General features: G+C 34.7%; 1 protein-coding gene across 1 annotated transcript in view; it reads left to right on the top strand.

The window, feature by feature from the left end:
* Window positions 1-19,427, top strand: part of LOC121414843 — a 29,113-nt gene extending 9,686 nt beyond the window's left edge. Inside the window, exons 2-6 of the mRNA XM_041607901.1 lie at window positions 14,309-14,384; window positions 14,717-14,817; window positions 15,271-15,363; window positions 17,573-17,635; window positions 18,503-19,427. Of these exons, the coding sequence (XP_041463835.1) occupies window positions 14,309-14,384; window positions 14,717-14,817; window positions 15,271-15,363; window positions 17,573-17,635; window positions 18,503-18,580 (411 nt within the window). The 3' untranslated portion in view covers window positions 18,581-19,427. The remainder of the gene's footprint in view (window positions 1-14,308; window positions 14,385-14,716; window positions 14,818-15,270; window positions 15,364-17,572; window positions 17,636-18,502) is intronic.
* Window positions 19,428-21,757: the final 2,330 nt, after the last annotated feature.

The raw sequence follows: 21,757 nt of genomic DNA, 5'->3' as shown, positions 1-21,757 counted from the left end.
TCTGAGTGAATTGATCGATCGATAGTTTTCGCGCATGCGTAGTTCATTTCCTGTTTTGGCTGCACGGAGTTCAGAGCTCACCTGTCGCTCCAGTGCTATAATTATGTCCGTACAGAGTGACTTCTTTGAGAATGTATTGTTGGTGATGTGGGTTTTGAAGTTCTTCTTGGACTTCTTCTTTTTCGATATTACTATTATCATAATATTCTCATAATGTTACTATTATCATAATATTCTCCCTTCCTTTCTTCTTCCTTTTCTTCTTTTTCGATCTTCTTATTATTATCAAAATTATTATTCTCATTTCTTTTCTTCTCATATTCTTTTTTTTCGATATTCTTATCTTATCATCCTCATTTCCTTTCTTCTTTTGTTCGATCTCTGTCTCATCTTTTTGTTCTTATACTTCCTATTTATAGACCCCCCCCCCCCCTTCTCCCTTGATATAGTCTTGCTTTGTTTCCTCTTGCAAATGAAATCCTTGTTTTTTCTTCCTTTTTTATAATGCTCCCTTTTCATTTTCTCCTCCTTCTTCTTCACTGATAATTGTGTAATCCTACACCTCCATCTCCTAAGTTTTCTCTTTCTTTTTCCCTTCTATTTATTCTTGTTATGAATTTGCTTGTGCTTCTTTTTTCGCCTTTTTTCTTCGTCGTCTTATTTTCTCTTTATACCTATTCTCATTCTTTTACTCCCGTCGTCCTATTTTGCTTAATTGTTTTTCTCTTCATGCAAAATGAAAAAAAAATGAAGAATATGATATTTCCTTTTAAAAGTATGCCCCCCAAAACATGAATCTTCAAAATATCGTTATATGCATACAAGTAATACTTTCTGAACAAGAAATCATAATCTTCTCGATTAAAATTTGCAAGGTGGTATACGACAATTATTATGAAGATTATTTATCATTTATCATCCAGTTACTTAAGTTAGCCCACCCCATCCCCCATGATCACCATTATCTTCTCCCTTCATCTTTTTTCTGTTTCGTCTGCTTTTTTATTTTATCTTTTTCTTTGTCTTATCCTTATTATATTCATAATCTTAACCATTGTTGTTATTATTATCAATGTTATTATTATTTTTTTATTATCCGATTGTTATATTTTCTTTTATTATTTGTTATTATCATTGTTAGTGTTGATAGTAATGTTTATAATTGTTATCATTGATATTATGTAAACATTTGAATATTTTACATGTAAAGAATAAAAAAATAAGTTTAATTCGATTGAAAAATATTATTGTTATTGTCATGAATGCCATCCCCTCTACTCTCTCTAATCCCCTTACCTCTAGTCAACCTCTACTTATATTCTCTCTTTCCGCTATTTTCCCTTTACTTTTTTCCCTTCTATTCAATCAGTAGCTTACGCAGGGGGGAGAGGGTTCAATTTCATACGAGGCGCTTTTAATCGAAAAAATGTACTACAACACTGCGCAGACAAGTGGGTTATGCTCTCTCTCTCTTCTTCATCTCCCGTTCCGTGCCACCCGGCCGTCTCTCTATTTTTCCCTTCTGAGTATATTGTCGTCATCACAGAAATATGTCCAAACCCGGCCCTCCAAGCCCAACCCATACTAAAAAATAGAACCTACATTAAGATAGGTGCCCGGCATATTCGGCCCATAATCAATTTCAAATGATTTCTAGATTTTATACGTCGTCGAGAAATGTTCAACAAAAACCTCCAAATTATTTCCTTAATTCAAAATCCAACGGAGACGTTGCCATGTATTTGTGTAAAAAAATGAATATTATGTATCAAATGATTCTAGTAATTAAAATTGTATTAAAAACAAGACATTCTGCCTTTCTTTCATTATCCAAGAATATACATAAGTCCCTGCAAACCGTTTTATTTATTGTGAACTTACTCAATTCTCAGTTTATTTCACTAGTTTAGAACGTGTGTGGTTATTTTCTTGACATGTATGTGCAAATGATTTAATGATCAACAAATGATTAGTAATTCATGGAAAATGCAAGAAAAAATAACTTAAGTATATGTTGGTCAATTTAAAATGGAAAAAAATGAGTGTGACCAGAAAGACATTTTCGGTTTTGCTGGTATTCTAGTTGTCAGAGATCGGCGGTGAACCAAGGAATTCTTGGTGGAGGGGACTATAAATGCGCTACTTTTTCTTTACTTTTTTCTGACAAGCAAAGGGGGGAGAAATAGAGGTCAGCAATGAAATCGCAACCCAAGTTACACCATTACTATTTTATACCCTTTTTTTTATTCTAGTGCATATAAATTATATTCCATCATTTAACCCCCCCCCCCCCCCCATTTGTTTCGCCACATTCACTGTCAAATTTTCGGACAATATATGATTTGATTAACATTTTAGGAACTTTCCGTTCGGAAATTATTATTTCCTGCGTTCAGTTTGTTTTAATATCCAATTTCGTCAAGATGAAAAAGGACTCTGAAAATAATAACCTGCATTGCCAAAGTATAATTCTAAAATGTCGTAAGTGTATATAATTTCTCACCTGGTACATTCACCTTTACAGAATTTCGATGTATTAAAATAATTCTTATGTTTTATTTCTCCACTTCCTTTTTCCTTGTAGCCAACAATCCATAAGAGCTCCGATGAAAATACAAATATAACGAGTTAATTAGAGAACTGTAAGAGGAAGAGCGTGCTTCAAAAGAGATACATAGAAAGGCCATTCTCGCCTGCCTAAATATCATATTCCAGCTCATATTAAGTGATATATATTATCTCTAATTAATTAATTAATTGTCTTTATTAATCAATTCATGTACTGATTGCTTTATCTCATATTTATCTTTATCAAAGTTGAACGTCTGTTATATTCTATGGAGTACGGCCAAAAATGAAACAAATAACTGAATGGACGTATATTTGTTCCGTGAAAAGCATTATAGGCCTGTTTGCAGACATAAATATTTTATTTTAATATATTCTGCTTTTCATTCCCTCTATCTTCTCGAATAATATATCCATGGAATGCATATTTACTCCATGCTCTGGATTCCTATCGCATCACATTTTTTTTATATGCAGGTCAAACCAAACCACGATAACATACTCAATCAGAATAAAATCAATTGGGGAAACCTTAGATTTTTTTCGAAAATTCATATGAGATTACTGATATGGATAAAACATGCTTCATATACTTTGTACATCGTAAATAACACATATTAGTCTTCATTAGCATGATTATGCCTATGTCACGGCGTTTATCACTCTTTGGTGTTAAACCAAACTGACAAAGTGTGAATTCATGCATCCTTCCCTTTCAAGTCACTCTTTTACATTGTTAGTAAGTGGCAACTTTATCGACCTTCGCTGGATGCCCTTTTGTGATTTTCAAAGGAAAGGGGCCATGCCTCCATCAATTACCACATCCGTATCGTTAGAACAAAATAGAGTGTACGTACGATCCGAGGTATTCTCAATAGCCAGCTGTATACACTTTTTGTTTAGGATTATAGAAATCGATATCAACTTAAAGTCGCGTACTCTCTTCTAGTTTGATCTAGCTTGATCAGTTCATGAAGTTGAATATTATGACAGCCATTTTCAAGAGGCAAAATAATGCACCTAAATGAAAGAAGAAAACAAAAATCGATGTGTTATAAACTTAAACCCTGATTTTTCTTCTTCCTATATTTTATCAACGGCGCCATTAAAAAAAAAAAGAAGTGCACACCTAGTTAGCAGTAATGCATATAGCATTTTCATTTCTTTGAAAAGCAGGATAAAAGAGCATTGTAGATTAAATGCCTTGCTCACGGGCATAGGTGCCGCGGCCGGGATCGAACCCCGGACTTTTTGAAACCTCACAAGCAATCTTATAAAGTATCGATCGTTTTCGATCTATCGTTGATCATATCAGCGCACGCACGCAGCTCTGCGTGCGTTTTGGGTTGCATTTCGCTGCTCCCATTGTTTTCCCTCACTTTTATTGATTACGGTATATACGTGGTTCTGCGAAACTGAAAATCGTTGAAATCAAGCTTCCATCGCGGCAATGCCCACTGTACGCCAATATTGGACTCTCTTCGAAGCATAACTCGTTTTATAATGCTTTATAAACTATAGAAACAAAAGGTAAAAACGTATGACTTTCTGGAATGTGTAGTTTAATTAACCCGTTGCCAACGGGAGCCGGATATATACGGTTCCCTAAAACTTATTCATGTACGGGAGCCGTATATAGTCGGTTCCGCAAAGGCTATTACTCGCATCCATTTGCAGGCTTTAAAAATACAATTTCATACTATGTTTCTGCCTTTTCTGTGTTATAATTACAATGTCCATTAACAAAATGAAAATCAACACTCTAAAAAAATGAAGTGCTAATTTAGCTCTGAAAGAGCGTGTAAATTGACTGCACTTCGGAGTGCTGATTTGTCTAGTTCTAGTTTGAACTAGACAAATCAGCACTCCGAAGTGCAGTCACTATACACGCTCTTTAAGAGCTAAATTAGCACTTCATTTTTTAGAGTGAAGCCTAACCCATTTCATGTACATCACAGCTTAGTGTAAAGCAAATATCGTCAAGATGGTCTCGGTTTGTGGGGGAGTTGGTTGGGGTGCAATGCACCCTTTGAAGTGTTTTGGACAAGGAAACAGTTAAAATTGGTAAAAATATCTTCAAATCAATTTTATTACCTAAGTTCCACGTGTTTTTCTTGGTTAAGGTCTACTTTTATTCGCATAACTATTTCAAAGCTCTGCGCAAATAATTTTCACTAACTTTTCAAAAGTAAGTAGTGCTCACTCAAGCGGAAATATTTTTCGACAGTTATATCGTCATTTGTACCTTATTTCGATTGATGTTGTACTTTAAATTTGACGGTGTATTGTTTGATTTTGTTGTGCTTTGTGAACGGAAAATGAATAAATCTAAATCTAAATCTCTGCTTGAATGGATCTGTACCAATGTTAAAATATGAAAAAATCTTCAGGATATTACAAATGTATAATTTTACATGATTTTTTCCAAGTGTAAACTTTTTTTTGATATGCACTGTATAACATTTTCGCTCGCGCTTACCCTCGCATTGCCTTTAAAGGGATTTACATATAAAATTTTTGCTCGATATGTAGCTTAAAATATCAAATTTTGAACACAATATACGAAAAATATTTCAGTTTGGAAATCGAACTTTGATTATGTTATTTCATTTACAAATTGATTTTTAAAAAGTGCTCTGTAAAAATTTGGTTTATGGTTTAAATATAAACCTTTTCTGCTCGCGCTCGCAACATTTTGATTTGTCAGGTATCTATTATTTTCGTGTATTTCATAAAGTTTTCAAAATATCCCTTTTCAGGTCTGATTGTCAAAACGTATCAGCTAGCACTGCGCGCTCGCATTTTGATTGGCGAGTTATGTACGTTTCAATATTGATACAACAAACTACTTAAAATCACCTTTTCATGACAGTTTATCAACAGGTTTATTCAGATACTCAACTTGTTCTCTATTTAAATTATTATCCAGTTTCAGATCACAGTATAAACGATTTATGTACAGGACGATTCCCTATTACTCGTTAGTTTCATGATTTACATGAATCTTCAAAATATCGTTATATGCATACAAGTAATAATTTCTGAACAAGAAATCATAATCTTCTCGATTAAAATTTGCAAGGTGGTATACGACAATTATTATGAAGATTATTTATCATTTATCATCCAATTATTTAAGTTAGCCCACCCCATCCCCCATGATCACCATTATCTTCTCCCTTCATCTTTTTTTCTGTTTCGTCTGCTTTTTTATTTTATCTTTTTCTTTGTCTTATCATTATTATATTCATAATCTTAACCATTGTTGTTATTATTATCAATATCATTATTATTTTTTTTATTATCCGATTGTTATATTTTCTTTTATTATTTGTTATTATCATTGTTAGTGTTGATAGTAATGCTTATAATTGTTATCATTGATATTATGTAAACATTTGAATATTTTACATGTAAAGAATAAAAAAATTAGTTTAATTCGATTGAAAAATATTATTGTTATTGTCATTAATGCCATCCCCTCTACTCTCTCTAATCCCCTACCTCTAGTCAACCTCTACTTATATTCTCTCTCCTCTATTTTCCCTTTACTTTTTTCCCTTCTATTCAATCAGTAGCTTACGCAGGGGGGGGAGAGGGTTCAATTTCATACGAGGCGCTTTTAATCGAAAAAAATGTACTACAACACTGCGCAGACAAGTGGGTTATGCTCTCTCTCTCTTCTTCATCTCCCGTTCCGTGCCCCCCCGGCCCCCTCTCTATTTTTCCCTTCTGAGTATATTCTCGTCATCACAGAAATATGTCCAAACCCGGCCCTCCAAGCCCAACCCATACTAAAAAATAGAACCTACATTAAGATAGGTGCCCGGCATATTCGGCCCATAATCAATTTCAAATGATTTCTAGATTTTATACGTCGTCGAGAAATGTTCAACAAAAACCTCCAAATTATTTCCTTAATTCAAAATCCAACGGAGACGTTGCCATGTATTTGTGTAAAAAAATGAATATTATGTATCAAATGATTCTAGTAATTAAAATTGTATTAAAAACAAGACATTCTGCCTTTCTTTCATTATCCAAGAATATACAATAAGTCCCTGCAAACCGTTTTATTTATTGTGAACTTACTCAATTCTCAGTTTATTTCACTACTTTAGAACGTGTGTGGTTATTTTCTTGACATTTATGTGCAAAGGATTTAATGATCAACAAATGATTAGTAATTCATGGAAAATGCAAGAAAAAATAACTTAAGTATATGTTGGACAATTAAAAATGGAAAAAATGAGTGTGACCAGAAAGACATTTTCGGTTTTGCTGGTAATCTAGTTGTCAGAGATCGGCGGTGAACCAAGGAATTCTTGGTGGAGGGGACTATAAATGCGCTACTTTTTCTTTACTTTTTTCTGACAAGCAAAGGGGGGGGAGAAATAGAGGTCAGCAATGAAATCGCAACCCAAGTTACACCATTACTATATTCTATACCCTTTTTTTTATTCTAGTGCATGTAAATTATATTCCATCATTTAACCCCCCCCCCCCCATTTGTTTCGCCACACTCACTGTCAAATTTTCGGACAATATATGATTTGATTAACATTTTAGGAACTTTCCGTTCGGAAATTATTATTTCCTGCGTTCAGTTTGTTTTAATATCCAATTTCGTCAAGATGAAAAAGGACTCTGAAAATAATAACCTGCATTGCCAAAGTATAATTCTAAAATGTCGTAAGTGTATATAATTTCTCACCCGGTACATTCACCTTTACAGAATTTCGATGTATTAAAATAATTCTTATGTTTTATTTCTCCACTTCCTTTTTCCTTGTAGCCAACAATCCACAAGAGCTCCGATGAAAATACAAATATAACGAGTTAATTAGAGAACTGTAAGAGGAAGAGCGTGCTTCAAAAGAGATACATAGAAAGGCCATTCTCGCCTGCCTAAATATCATATTCCAGCTCATATTAAGTGATATATATTATCTCTAATTAATTAATTAATTGTCTTTATTAATCAATTCGTGTACTGATTGCTTTATCTCATATTTATCTTTATCAAAGTTGAACGTCTGTTATATTCTATGGAGTACGGCCAAAAATGAAACAAATAACTGAATGGACGTATATGGAATCACAATATGCTTTATGCCGTTTTTCTCGCACCCTTCTAACAAGCAATTAAAAAAAATTAAACGAGCCGCATGATGATGATTAATAATTCATATAATATCCACTAAACATTGTGATCAAGGCGCTCTACTTATTCATTACCAGGCTTACATCATTTGTTCCGTGAAAAGCATTATAGGCCTGTTTGCAGACATAAACATAAATATTTTATTTTAATATATTCTGCTTTTCATTCCCTCTATCTTCTCGAATAATATATCCATGGAATGCATATTTACTCCATGCTCTGGATTCCTATCGCATCACATTTTTTTATATGCAGGTCAAACCAAACCACGATAACATACTCAATCAGATTAAAATCAATTTGGGAAACCTTAGATTTTTTTTTTTGAAAATTCATATGAGGATTTCTGATATGGATAAAACATGCTTCATATACTTTGTACATCGTAAATAACACATGTTAGTCTTCATTAGCATGATTATGCCTATGTCACGGCGTTTATCACTCTTTGGTGTTAAACCAAACTGACAAAGTGTGAATTCATCCGTACATCCTTCCCTTTCAAGTCACTCTTTTACATTGTTAGTAAATGGCAACTTTATTGACCTTCGCTGGATGCCCTTTTGTGATTTTCAAAGGAAAGGGGGCCATGCCTCCATCAATTACCACATCCGTATCGATAATAGAGTGTACGTACGATCCGAGGTATTCTCAATAGCCAGCTGTATACACTTTTTGTTTAGGATTATAGAAATCGATATCAACTTAAAGTCGTGTACTCTCTTCTAGTTTGATCTAGCTTGATCAGTTCATGAAGTTGAATATTATGACAACCATTTTCAAGAGGCAAAATAATGCACCTAAATGAAAGAAGAAAACAAAAATCGATGTGTTATAAACTGAAACCATGATTTTTCTTCTTCCTATATTTTATCAAAGGCGCCATTTTTTTAAAAAGAAGTGCACACCTAGTTAGCAGGAATGCATATAGCATTTTCATTTATTTGAAAGCAGGATAAAAGAGCATTGTAGATTAAATGCCTTGCTCACGGGCATAGGTGCCGCGGCCGGGATCGAACCCCGGACTTTTGAAACCTCACAAGCAATCTTATAAAGTATCGATCGTTTTCGATCTATCGTTGATCATATCAGCGCACGCACGCAGCTCTGCGTGCGTTTTGGGTTGCATTTCGCTGCTCCCATTGTTTTCTCTCACTTTTATTGATATTACGGTATATACGTGGTTCTGCGAAACTGAAAATCGTTGAAATCAAGCTTCCATCGCGGCAATGCCCACTGTACGCCAATATTGGACTCTCTTCGAAGCATAACTCGTTTTATAATGCTTTAGAAACTATAGAAACAAAAGGTAAAAACGTATGACTTTCTGGAATGTGTAGTTTAATTAATGGACATTGTAATTATAACACAGAAAAGGCAGAAACATAGTATGAAATTGTATTTTTAAAGCCTGCAAATGGATGCGAGTAATAGCCTTTGGGGGAACCGACTATATACGGCTCCCGTACATGAATAAGTTTTAGGGGAACCGTATATATCCGGCTCCCGTTGGCAACGGGTTAACAAAATGAAAATCAACACTCTAAAAAAATGAAGTGCTAATTTAGCTCTGAAAGAGCGTGTAAATTGACTGCACTTCGGAGTGCTGATTTGTCTAGTTCTAGTTTGAACTAGACAAATCAGCACTCCGAAGTGCAGTCACTATACACGCTCTTTAAGAGCTAAATTAGCACTTCATTTTTTAGAGTGAAGCCTAACCCATTTCATGTACATCACAGCTTAGTGTAAAGCAAATATCGTCAAGATGGTCTCGGTTTGTGGGGGAGTTGGTTGGGGTGCAATGCACCCTTTGAAGTGTTTTGGACAAGGAAACAGTTAAAATTGGTAAAAATATCTTCAAATCAATTTTATTACCTAAGTTCCACGTGTTTTTCTTGGTTAAGGTCTACTTTTATTCGCATAACTATTTCAAAGCTCTGCGCAAATAATTTTTCACTAACTTTTCAAAAGTAAGTAGTGCTCACTCAAGCGGAAATATTTTTCGACAGTTATATCGTCATTTGTACCTTATTTCGATTGATGTTGTACTTTAAATTTGACGGTGTATTGTTTGATTTTGTTGTGCTTTGTGAACGGAAAATGAATAAATCTAAATCTAAATCTCTGCTTGAATGGATCTGTACCAATGTTAAAATATGAAAAAATCTTCAGGATATTACAAATGTATAATTTTACATGATTTTTTCCAAGTGTAAACTTTTTTTTGATATGCACTGTATAACATTTTCGCTCGCGCTTACCCTCGCATTGCCTTTAAAGGGATTTACATATAAAATTTTTGCTCGATATGTAGCTTAAAATATCAAATTTTGAACACAATATACGAAAAATATTTCAGTTTGGAAATCGAACTTTGATTATGTTATTTCATTTACAAATTGATTTTTAAAAAGTGCTCTGTAAAAATTTGGTTTATGGTTTAAATATAAACCTTTTCTGCTCGCGCTCGCAACATTTGATTTGTCAGGTATCTATTATTTTCGTGTATTTCATAAAGTTTTCAAAATATCCCTTTTCAGGTCTGATTGTCAAAACGTATCAGCTAGCACTGCGCGCTCGCATTTTGATTGGCGAGTTATGTACGTTTCAATATTGATACAACAAACTACTTAAAATCACCTTTTCATGACAGTTTATCAACAGGTTTATTCAGATACTCAACTTGTTCTCTATTTAAATTATTATCCAGTTTCAGATCACAGTATAAACGATTTATGTATAGGACGATTCCCTATTACTCGTTAGTTTCATGATTTACAAAACATAAATAGAGTGTCCCCTTTTTAGGCCTAGATCTCGATTTTTTCCGCTCGAGCGTCGCGCTCGAATCAATTGTTTATCTATATACTTATCCCGTTTGTGATTACAAACAAAATGCTCAGAATGTCAATTTCAAATTTTAGGTCGGAATGCAAAAAAAAATTCAGCTCGTGCTTCGTGCTTGCATTAATCAGTTTGATTGGTGAGATAATTATGTAGGCCTAGCACATATCCCATTCATGAGTCATCAAATGCAAAATGTTCATTTCTTGGTCAGTATATGAAAAAGTTCACATCACTTTTTCATGATTACAAAATAAACTATGAACGTTTACTTTTTTATGTGGGGCGTTTTGACCCAGTGGGAAAGTCTTCCGACTTTGAAGCAGAGGGTCGTAGGTTCGAATCAAAGTTTATCCAAATTTATCCACTCTGTGCTGCACTCGACCCAGGTGAGGTGAATGGGTACCGGTAGGAAGGAATTCATTAAATGCCTTCCTCTGGGCGCCTATATAGGCAGCCCAGCTAAAGCCAGGGTAATAATAATAGCTAGGAAAACAGTTTTCAGAACTTAAGTGGCTTTCCTGGGTGAATAATATCTATATTATTATTATTATTTTAGGCCTACATGAAATTTCAAAAAAAGTTTGAGCACGTGATTTGCTCGCAATATCTCACAAGGATGCCATTTTAACAGCAATTGACCCCCCAAAATAGTTTTACAACTTCAGCTTCTATTTTTTTTCCTAGCCGCTTGCTCATTATACACTCTCGCGAAAAAGAAAGCCCAAATTTACATCTTTCCATAATCAGAAGTCACTTCAAAAAGGCTTTTCTCTATTAATTACTATAAAACACACAATGACTTCACGCAGATGACAATCTCAAGGTGAAAAAGTGCCCATTTCGACGTATGAGTTTCATTTTTAGCTTTGCCCCCAAACGGAAATTCGTTCGGCCGCCCTTAATTGCCTTCCCATCTTCATAACAAATGAACATCAACGGTGCCCCCTGTTGCACCCACAAATGTAATAACGCCCACAAATGTAATAACACCCACAAATGTAATAACACTTTACCCACAAATGTAATAACGCCCACTAATGTAATAACACTTTACCCACAAATGTAATAATTTTTGATTGCCCACAAATGTAATAGTGACTTTACCCACAAATGTAATAAATTTGAAGGGATTTTTGGCGAATCCGTTCTAAACTAAAATCCTATAGTAATGCGTTCATATAGCACAAAAGTGCAAAGTCTTTTTTTCAGACCGGGTTAATAAAACATCAAAGTACAAGTCCAAAGTCTTTCTTCCAGACCCGGTTGTTTCAAAAATTATAATATAAATCCAAAGTCTTTTTTCCAGACCCGGTTGTTTAACAAAATATAATAAAAGTCCAAAGTCTTTTTTTTCCAGACCCGGTTGTTTAAAACATTGTGATATAAGTCCAAAGTCTTTTTTCCAGACCCGGTTGTTTCAAGAATTTTAATAAGTCCAAAGTCTTTTTCCTGACCCAGTTATATAAAAAATATTGATATTCCTGTGGAAAAATTGGGAATCGAGCTTAGTCTTTTCTCTAGACCCAGTTAATTAAAACTGGTGAAATTAATGTCTTTGTTGTTGTTTCAACTTATACGGTGTATATTGTGAATATATGCACTAAGAGTAAATTGAGAATCAAGCGTAGTCTTTTCTCCAGACCCGGTTACCTGTTATCTAAACATTATGAATAACAGTTTAAAAACAGTATAAAGACCCCATAATCGTATTAATGCTGGATATAGCGTAGTCTTTCAGCCCGACCATTTTTTTCTTAAAAAAAAACGCTAATAGTAAGAATGAAAAAAAAATCAGTCTAAGACCAAACAAACCTTCAACCTAAGAACTTGTATTAAAAGAGGTTTAGAGTGTTGTCTTTATTCCAGACCTAAAACAGTTACGAAAAAAAAATCTTCTAACATAAGACCTTATATTCTTATTCTCGTGGAATAACACGAGATATACTGTAATATTTCATTAACCGGGTCTGGAAAAAAGACTTTGAACTTTTGTGATATATGAACGCATTACTATAGGATATTAGTTTAGAACGAATTCGCAAAAAATCACTTCAAATTTATTACATTTGTAGGTAAAGTCATTATTACATTTGTGGGTAAAGTGCATTATTACATTTGTGGGTAAAGTGTTGTTACATTTGTGGGCGTTATTACATTTGTGGGCGGTCAAAAATTATTACATTTGTGGGTGTAACACCCCCCCCCCTTGCGTCTGCCTCTGCTTTCCCGGTTTTTATTTTTCGGATTAACGAACCTTATTTTGTTTTCGGATTAACGAACCTTCGGAACAACAAGCCTTATTTCGTTTTCGGATTAACGAACCTTCGGAACATCGAACCTTATTTCGTTTTCGGATGAACGAACCTTCGGAACAACGAACCTTATTTCGTTTTCGGATTAACGAACCTTCGGGACAACGAACCTTATTTTGTTTTCGGATTATCGAACCTTTGGAATAACGAACCGTCGGAATAACGCCACAAATGTTCGGATTAACGAACCCTTTTTTGTTTTCGGATTAACGAACATCGAGGTATAGGCAATTTACATGCTTCGGAATTACGAACCTTCGTAATTGCGAAGTGCAACCGTATTATAAATGTTTGATTCATAACGCCACTGTTGACCCATCAGGGAGGCCGATGATGGTCCAAGAGACCGACATTGCACGAGGCCGAGGATTATCATCCGTCTACATAAATATTATTTTATGCTTAGCCTAATCCTTTAAACCTTGTTTCTGGTTTCATAACACGCCCGGAAGGCCGGGGCATGGTTGACGTCTACGTGATCAAAATGACTATGTTGTTTTTAGAATTAAGATCAGGCTATAAAAGTGGAAAGTCTTTTGACGATACTTATATACCTATATACAAACGTCTCGTGGACACTCGGCCTCGTGGGCCCTCCCCGTTGATCCGACTCCGAGGCGAAAGGCTGAATCAGAACCAACACGATTAAAGGGGTACTCCAGACTGAAAAAAAAATATGATTTGAACATATTAAGAAAAATCAGAAAAAGAAAACACTAATTATTTGATCAAAATCGGACAAAGAATAAGAAAGTTATGGCATTTAAAGGATTTGCATTATCTCTGTAAAATTTTATTGGCATGTCTTCATAAATATTCAGTTAGCAAACAGTTTACTGATGGTGTCATAATTATCTCCACTATTGTTATATGAAATTAGGCATATTCAATTATCTCCCTTCAAGAACCAAAATATTGGATTAACAACTGATTAAGTGCATAAGATATTTATTGCTGGAACCTATTTCATTACATGGTAGATTTATCATTCAGACTTGTTTAAAAAAAGGAAACAATTGTGATTTTATGTAATAACATAAGAAAAAGGAAAGTGGGGATGTCATTTTCATCAGCCAGTCTAGTGAATATTCATGAATATTGCGTCGCGACGTGCTAAGCTTTAAAATTCAATAACTTCGCTATCTATTTTCGGATTTTGATGAAATATTTAGCATTATGCTCTTTGAATTTTACTTTATTTATTTAGATTTAGATATATATATTTTCAGCCCGGACCATCCCTTTAATGTCCTTTTCACACAGTATCATTCCAATGCCTATAATAATATATACTGCACTTCATCCTATTTGTTTTCTTCAATCCGGATCCAGTTCCGTTGTTCTCAAGATTCTCTGGAAAGTAGTTCATTTGAGAAATGTAACTTTTTATGATTTTAAAAAATATCTTTAATCACAGATAAGTGCCTGCATCTATTTGGCAGTATGGGCCTACAATTTAGCTCAGGCTGTTACAGCATTCCAAGGAGTATCAGGTAATTTCTTCATCAATCCTAACCTAATATCTGATCCGACACATGATACAACTCATGACGTCAATCCAGGGGCGGGGCGGGCGGGGAGAAGGGGGGGTGGGGGTAGGGTGGGTGGTAGGAAGCCTAGGGGATTCATCCCTAAAGACTCGGCCTTGCAATATTTGCCTATTGATCACAATGATTGAATGTTCTTAATTTCTCCACCCCCAGCTGAAATGTAAATTCAAATTCGTTCTAGGTGACAATAACACTTATCAATTGTACTAGATCCTAATTATCATTAACATTGGGGGCACCTCAGTAACTGACCATTATGCGATTTTATTACATAGATCCAGCAGTTGATGGAATCTACGCGGCATACAGCATTGACATCATCGTAGCCGTTTTCCTGATCATCGCGTCCATTGTCCTCCTTGTAGGCGTGTCTAAGGCAAGTTCGAGGAAGGCAAGATTGCCCTCTTAGGGGGCGTGTCCAATGTATATGCTCAAGTCATGATTGCCCTCATTCATATCATTGTAGGCGTGTCCAGTGTGAGAAAAGCTAGAGTTATTTCCCTAATATGGGGTGTGTTGAGTGTAGATCCAAGAATAGGATGATTATAGTGGGCGTGTCTAACATGTCTAAGGTATGTGTAGTTTCAAGATAGTTAACATGGGCGTGCCCGAAATGTGTTCTCGATTATATTGTCCTTATTCATGTCATTGCAGGTGTGTCTGGGGAAGTAACAAGAGGTCTTATCTTCTTGTTGGTTGTATTCAATGCAAATTCAAGAAAAAAAATGGGTGTGTCTAAGGTACATAATTATAATTTCAAGGAAGGGAATTCAGTTTCGTTTGTATATCTTCAGCTTCTATACTGATATGTATTTATTTTCACTTTCAGGATAATAAAGAGATGCTGATACCGTACATGGTAGCTATTATTCTGCTCATGGTTCTTCAAGCCATCGCCTGGATTATAATATTCGCCTTGCTCGTAAGTGACACCCTTTATTGGACTAGTGTCCAATGATTGTGGGGGTGGGGCGTGACTGGCGCGCGACCGTTACATGGCCAAACGATGTATCTGCAAAATGCAGTGCCCATTCGTAGAAAAATCATTTTAAAGTTACATCTTTTGTCATTCTTCAAAGGAAAATAACACAGTCTTGAAATTAGTTTAGATATATTAGAATGTCATTTAAATCATCTTCCTAATAATACTTTTTTTTACATCAAAATTACTCTTTTTATATTGTAGATAAGAATTGAATTGAATTGATACAACATTTAGCCAAAATATCCAATTGTCCATATGAGTCCTACAATAGAGTAAAATGGTGCATTTGAAGTTACACTATACTACACAGTTTCTATGGTGATATCATGGCAAAACTGTGTATCTGCAGATCGATTAGTTTCTTTGGTCGAATCATGACAAAATTATTTATCTGCAGATACATCATTGAAAAAAAATTGAAAAATAAAATTGAATTTGGTGTTTATGGTCAAATCAATCTAGCAATGAAACAAACCTTTAAAACTAAAGACATGACAATTGTTAAAAGGGTGTAATTGGTACATATTTTGCCATAAACTAGTCGCTGACTTTCGAGGCACACAATTTGTGCTCAAAGTTGCAAGTTGCAGATGGTAAAAAGATGTCTAAACCACTTTTGCCATATTTCGCGAAACTGGGCGCGCTCACTCATTTCTGACGGCAGAAAAGTCGAACTAACAAAATACCCTTTTTACCGAAAAACGTTGCTCTCAAGTGCGCCATTTTTTGAGTGTCTCTGTAATAAACAGTATAATACATCATTTTACCATCAAACGAGTTGGCATTTTTGAAAGAAAAAAGGTACTGCAGATAGCCCATGCTACATTCAAAATGAAAATACCTGCAATTATGAGAGTAAGATAAATGAAAAAGTTCCCTGACGCCCCCCAAAAATGTCAAAACCTGAAAACGTAAAAAAATTCAGATACACATACATCGCTTTGCCATTGTGACGGCCGCGCGGTTTTCTGTGGTCGTTGGTGGATTTAAAATAGGCTTGTACACTCTAGAAACACCGGTGTTAATTTGATTTTTTTCTTTTTTTTTAAATCAACTTTGGAATGAAATCGAATATGTTTTGATATTTAATGACAGGTGTTATTACTCAAATCGGCAAACAACTGACAGTGGCCACGGAACAGTTTTGAAAGTGTGTGTGTGTGTGGGGGGGGGGCTATAAACCTCCCCTCCCAGCCCATCGGTTCTGCGGCCCCTGACTGATTTTGATCAAATTCATATTTGAACTTAAATATTTTTTTCTTAAAATATCATTGAAGGTCAAGTCCATCCGAGGAAATTTTGATTTGAATCAATATAGAAAAAACAAACAAGCATAACAAGTAATATGCAAATGAGAGAGTCGATGATGTCCCTAACTACTATTTCTTTATTTTTTTTATTGTTTGAATTATACCATTTTTACATATTTGACAAGAATGACCAACTTGACTGAAGCACAAAAAATGTTAAAACCATGGTAATTCTACATGTTCAGGGCGGAATAAACTTTATTTCACAGGACAATGAGGAGAAAATTCAAATATTTCATATTTCATATAATGAAATACAAAATAAATAGTGAGTGATGTCATCAGTCTCCTAATTAGTATACCAACCAGGGTGTCCATATAACTGATTTTTTAAATTAAGTAAAAATTTAAAATGCCATAACTCTCTTATCTTATATCCGATTTTGATGGAAATGTCAGCATTATGCGAGTTGGATTTAAAAAACAACAACTCAATTTAACTTTTTGAAGCGGTGGACTTGTCCTTTAAAGATAACTCTTTATTGTGCTGCACTGGATAATACCTATTAATTCTTGGATGTAAATCAGTTTCTTAATCACTTATATTCTCATTAGATAGAGTTAAAATACAACGTTTGTAAGTTCAAATATAGCTTGTTTCAAATTTATTATAAATTTCAGTGTCCCCACCCCTTTTGTTTATACCAGGGAAAACTTAACACAAGAACATACTCAAATCATAAAGTTATGCGTATAAAACGGTTAGGTTTGTGAAACCGCCCCTCATCTTGAAACTCTTTGAAAATGTTTAGAAATATGAAATGATGATTGAATTATGTACGGTGTAGTATTTTCTCATAAAAATTGTGGTCAATGTTTTTTTTTTTATCCCGCAGGGGCTAGCAAGTAGTTTATTGATCGGAAATCTCGTTGTCTGGCTGCTTTTCACAGGTCTCAACGTAAGTTTCTTATTAGGGAGTGAAGGGGATGTTTAATCTTTATTTTCTATCTTAAGAATTAACTTTTAAATCTCAAAAGATTAAAATTCAAACATTGTATTGTTATATTCATATCAACATGGTTTTAATCTAATTCTAATATTCGTTTGGTCACTATTCACAGCTGCCAATCTGGGTTTATTTCAAATCCTTAGAGTCCAGCTTATTCTCACTTGTTACACCATTTTCGGGTTGGAAATTTAGTCAATATGCAGATTATTTGTTTTACGGCATTATCTCAACCGTAGCCTGGGGGGGGAATATTTATGAACAATTATCAAGGGTATAAGAATGAGTGGATTAAATTTGTTCGCGCCACTTAAAGTGGCGTTCCTCATGTCTTCCGCCATTAAGGGTTGTAAATTTGGTTATTATGGTGTTTTGGGGGCACGGATGGTTAGAAGACCATAATGGACAGCAACCCCCTTATAAAGTATTGCAAATATTTCCCCGAAAGACATTATACTACTTGATTTCAAATATTCGGAAGCACAGATTTAATATTTATTTGCGCCCTAAATACTCCCCCATGTATTAAGTTCATTCGCAATCTCAATAAGTTTAAGGTGTAACAGTTGACAAAATTAGCGAGAGAAAAAAAAATCATGCGCTATACAATAAATCAATCAAAATCAAATAAAAAAAATCAATAAAAGGAAAATCAAGGGGTTGGGTGTCATATCGTCAACTTACTAATCATAAGAGCGATGTTAACAATAAAATTGTACAAATATGAGGCCTACATGTATTTAATAGGAATATCATCATCATGTGTTTCTTAAATAAATTTCATTCTACAATGATGATAACTTTCATCTACTCTTTCAGATCACTTGTCTCCTCTGCGTCATTTCGCAATATCAGGAGCTTCGAGACGGTCGTGGAAAAGCAAATGATGTGGCGTAAACAGAAACTCACGATTTTGAATTGTTTGTAGCTTTGTGACGATAATTATTCATTTATGTAGCGCCATCTATCTATTCACTGTAGGCAGTCGTTCTCGGCGAACGACCATCATGACCACTATTATTTTGTATTTAGAACTTTATTTTTTGTTTATTTTTTAAAATTCAATTTAATGATTACATTTGTACAGCAGTTCGTCCATTTTTAAGTATGAGGCCTTGCTGAATGATATGATGTATCTAGATACAATATGCGCTAAATTCATGACGGGAATTCTTGAATACTGTAATCACAAATTGCTGAATAAAGCCCGTCTCAAGAAACTGAGAGACTTTCCGATATAATAAAAACAAGTAATTGTAACAATGACAGAATTGTATACATAGTTAAAATGAAGATAGCCAATGCCAGTTGCAGTGTTTCATTATAATCCAGAACAATGTTCTCCAGTCTAATTATGTTCCTGGAAGCATAATTTAAATGCAAATAAGTTGTATTTTCATTTGATATAATTTTGATTGGCTATACATTTTATCTCATATTATAAATATGAAGGGGTAGTTTCATTTTTTACACACCCAATATAAATCTGTGAAATAACGACAAATATTGAGTGTGCTTACAGAGACAGTAAGCAAACATTAGTAGTTTTATTTTTATTTTTCTTAATATTTCATGTCTTTGGTATAAAGTATATTTTTATCGAAGTAGGCAAAGAATTTTTATCAAAGTAGGCAAAGAACTGCCAAGTGTTTTTTTTTACTCACGTTTTTTTAAAAATAAACTTTGGTAAATGCTTTGTTTTAAACACAGTTTCGTAATTAAATTGTCGTTTTGGAAAAGTTGATGCGTCATTGTGCTTCTTTGTCTTTTTGTAATGAAAATAGTAGACATTGTAAAAGTTGACCTTAAGATGACGTATCTCGCCATGTTGACAAAATGATAAAATTAAGTACATAGATATGTCAAGGTAAAGCATCTCATCACCTCGTCAAGTAGCACATGTAGCACTTTTTGGCGTCCGTAACCATGGAAACGAACAGCTAACACACGATCACAAAATTAAGATTCACGCGTTTTCCTTGTGTGCCATCTTTTCAATATCCCAAATGCAGAGGATATCAATTTTAGGAAATGAATTATTCATATAGGCCCTTTTCTCTTTCTCTCCTTTCTTTCAATTTCGAAAGCACACTGTAAACGAGATCGTGATTGACCACTTTAGGTCAAATTCACGTCCATTAATAAAAAGGACTATTACATTTGGCCGTAACACCTTTTGCGTTCATTTGGTTGCAATACATTTTCCACATGATCGCAAGAGTAGCAAGTAGTCACACGACCTCGTGTGAAAGGACCCCCTTTTGGCGTGACTAGAGAGCGAGTTGTTAATAAGCAGGTGCGGGTGGATGAGGGCGAGAATGCCACCATAAATATATTAACTAACATGCAGCTACCGGTGTATATTGAAGTGCATGGCGTATTATTCCAATTACGTTTACAATGTACACTGAACTCGTCCCATCCGAGTCAAAATTATAATAATAAAGTACAAGTCTATCACTGGAATTAATTTGAGAGAGAAAAAAAGTGCACTGAGTACCCCAGTTTCGTCACTGCCCTTTATAAATCAGGTTTTATTAACGAAAAGAAGATTGGTGTTCAAGGTTGTTACGAGGATAAAAAGCACGTGAAAATAAATAATTTTGAAGTTTTAATTAACAGGGGGAAGGGACTTAAGGCATTATTTTTTAACATTATCTTTTAAATTACAACAACGATTGATCATCTACCTTGGCTCTGAAGTCGTTCGTAAATTTACAATGAGTTTTATGAAACTCAACCTGGTAAGTAAATGACATTTGTATTAGAATTTTGCTCAATCTTTGGTTATAGATAAATAGAATATATAGATAGATATATAGATAGACATAAAAATAGATAAACATATAGATAGATAGACAGAAAAATAGATAAATATATAGATGGATAGATAGATTGATAAGAATACAAATATACATCTATATGTAATATCACTAATATGATTATGAAAACAGTAGCATTTAAAGTCTATCTCATTTTTCACTCCATAATTTCAAAGAATGACAATTGAACTTGATGTGGCTGATTGCAGCCAATTACAAAAAAAATCCTTCAAGTTTACAATCATAACACTCAATAACACACGAATGTGAAGGAGGGGAGGGGGGGGGGGCTTTGTGGTCTTTCGCAGGATCTCCTGAAGGAGGTGGAGAGTAAGAGGAGTAATAAGAGCATATCAGGCAAGCGACGGAACAAAATGTCCTAACTGATTTGGTGTAAATTATTATTTTGAGGGATTTTGTTATTGTTATTTTTAAAAATACTTTTTGCATGAATACTACCGGATTTGGTGAATATTTTAGGTGGATTTAAATGTCCAAGGAAAGTTTTTGAATTTCTTGGGCGAGCTCCCCTACCCAGTAGCACATGAACATGGCAGAGCTTTATCCAATCAAGGGCATATCATGCAAGCGATGGAGCAAAGCGTCCGAGCAGAATTGATTTAGATTATCATATTGAAGGGACTTTGCTGTTGTTCTGGCACTCTATATAACAAAAAAGGACATTCTTTTAAACGTCTGGAGCAACTTCCCTCTGCCTCTTTTTTTTTTTTGGGGGGGGGGCAGTCAAATATATTGCTGTACCTACGTGTGACCAACAAACCATAAGGCGATGTTTTTTCAGTTTTGGACGCGGCCCGCGCGTGGGCTCGTTAAGGGTATCAGAAACACCGATTTTCAAGAAAAAGGATGGTTTTGAAAGAATGGTCAATTTTCAATCGCGGGGTCAAACGTTTTTAGGGTATGTTTTTTTCCCTTTTTCTTAAGACTAGCCAAACGTGTTTAGAGTATTTTTTCCCCAAGCTTTTTCCCTGGGGTCATATTTTGGCGACAACTTGTTTAGGGGCCAACATGTGTAAATAAAACCCGCGAAAATCTTGTTTAGGGCTTGCACTCAGAGAAAAACTCGTTTAGGGGTTGTTTGGAAATTCCTTGGTCACGCGTGTGTACAGCAATATATTTGACTGCTCCCCCCCCCCCCCCGGGCCTCTTTGCACATTTTTGCCATGGTGCATTGGAATTTCCATGCCAACAACAATCAGTATGGGAGGTCTACGCAGGCCTTTCAGATCTT

Source organism: Lytechinus variegatus, chromosome 1 (assembly GCF_018143015.1).
Source record: "Lytechinus variegatus isolate NC3 chromosome 1, Lvar_3.0, whole genome shotgun sequence".
In the NCBI taxonomy this organism is placed as follows: domain Eukaryota; kingdom Metazoa; phylum Echinodermata; class Echinoidea; order Temnopleuroida; family Toxopneustidae; genus Lytechinus; species Lytechinus variegatus.
This window is presented reverse-complemented; position numbering and strand designations above follow the sequence as displayed.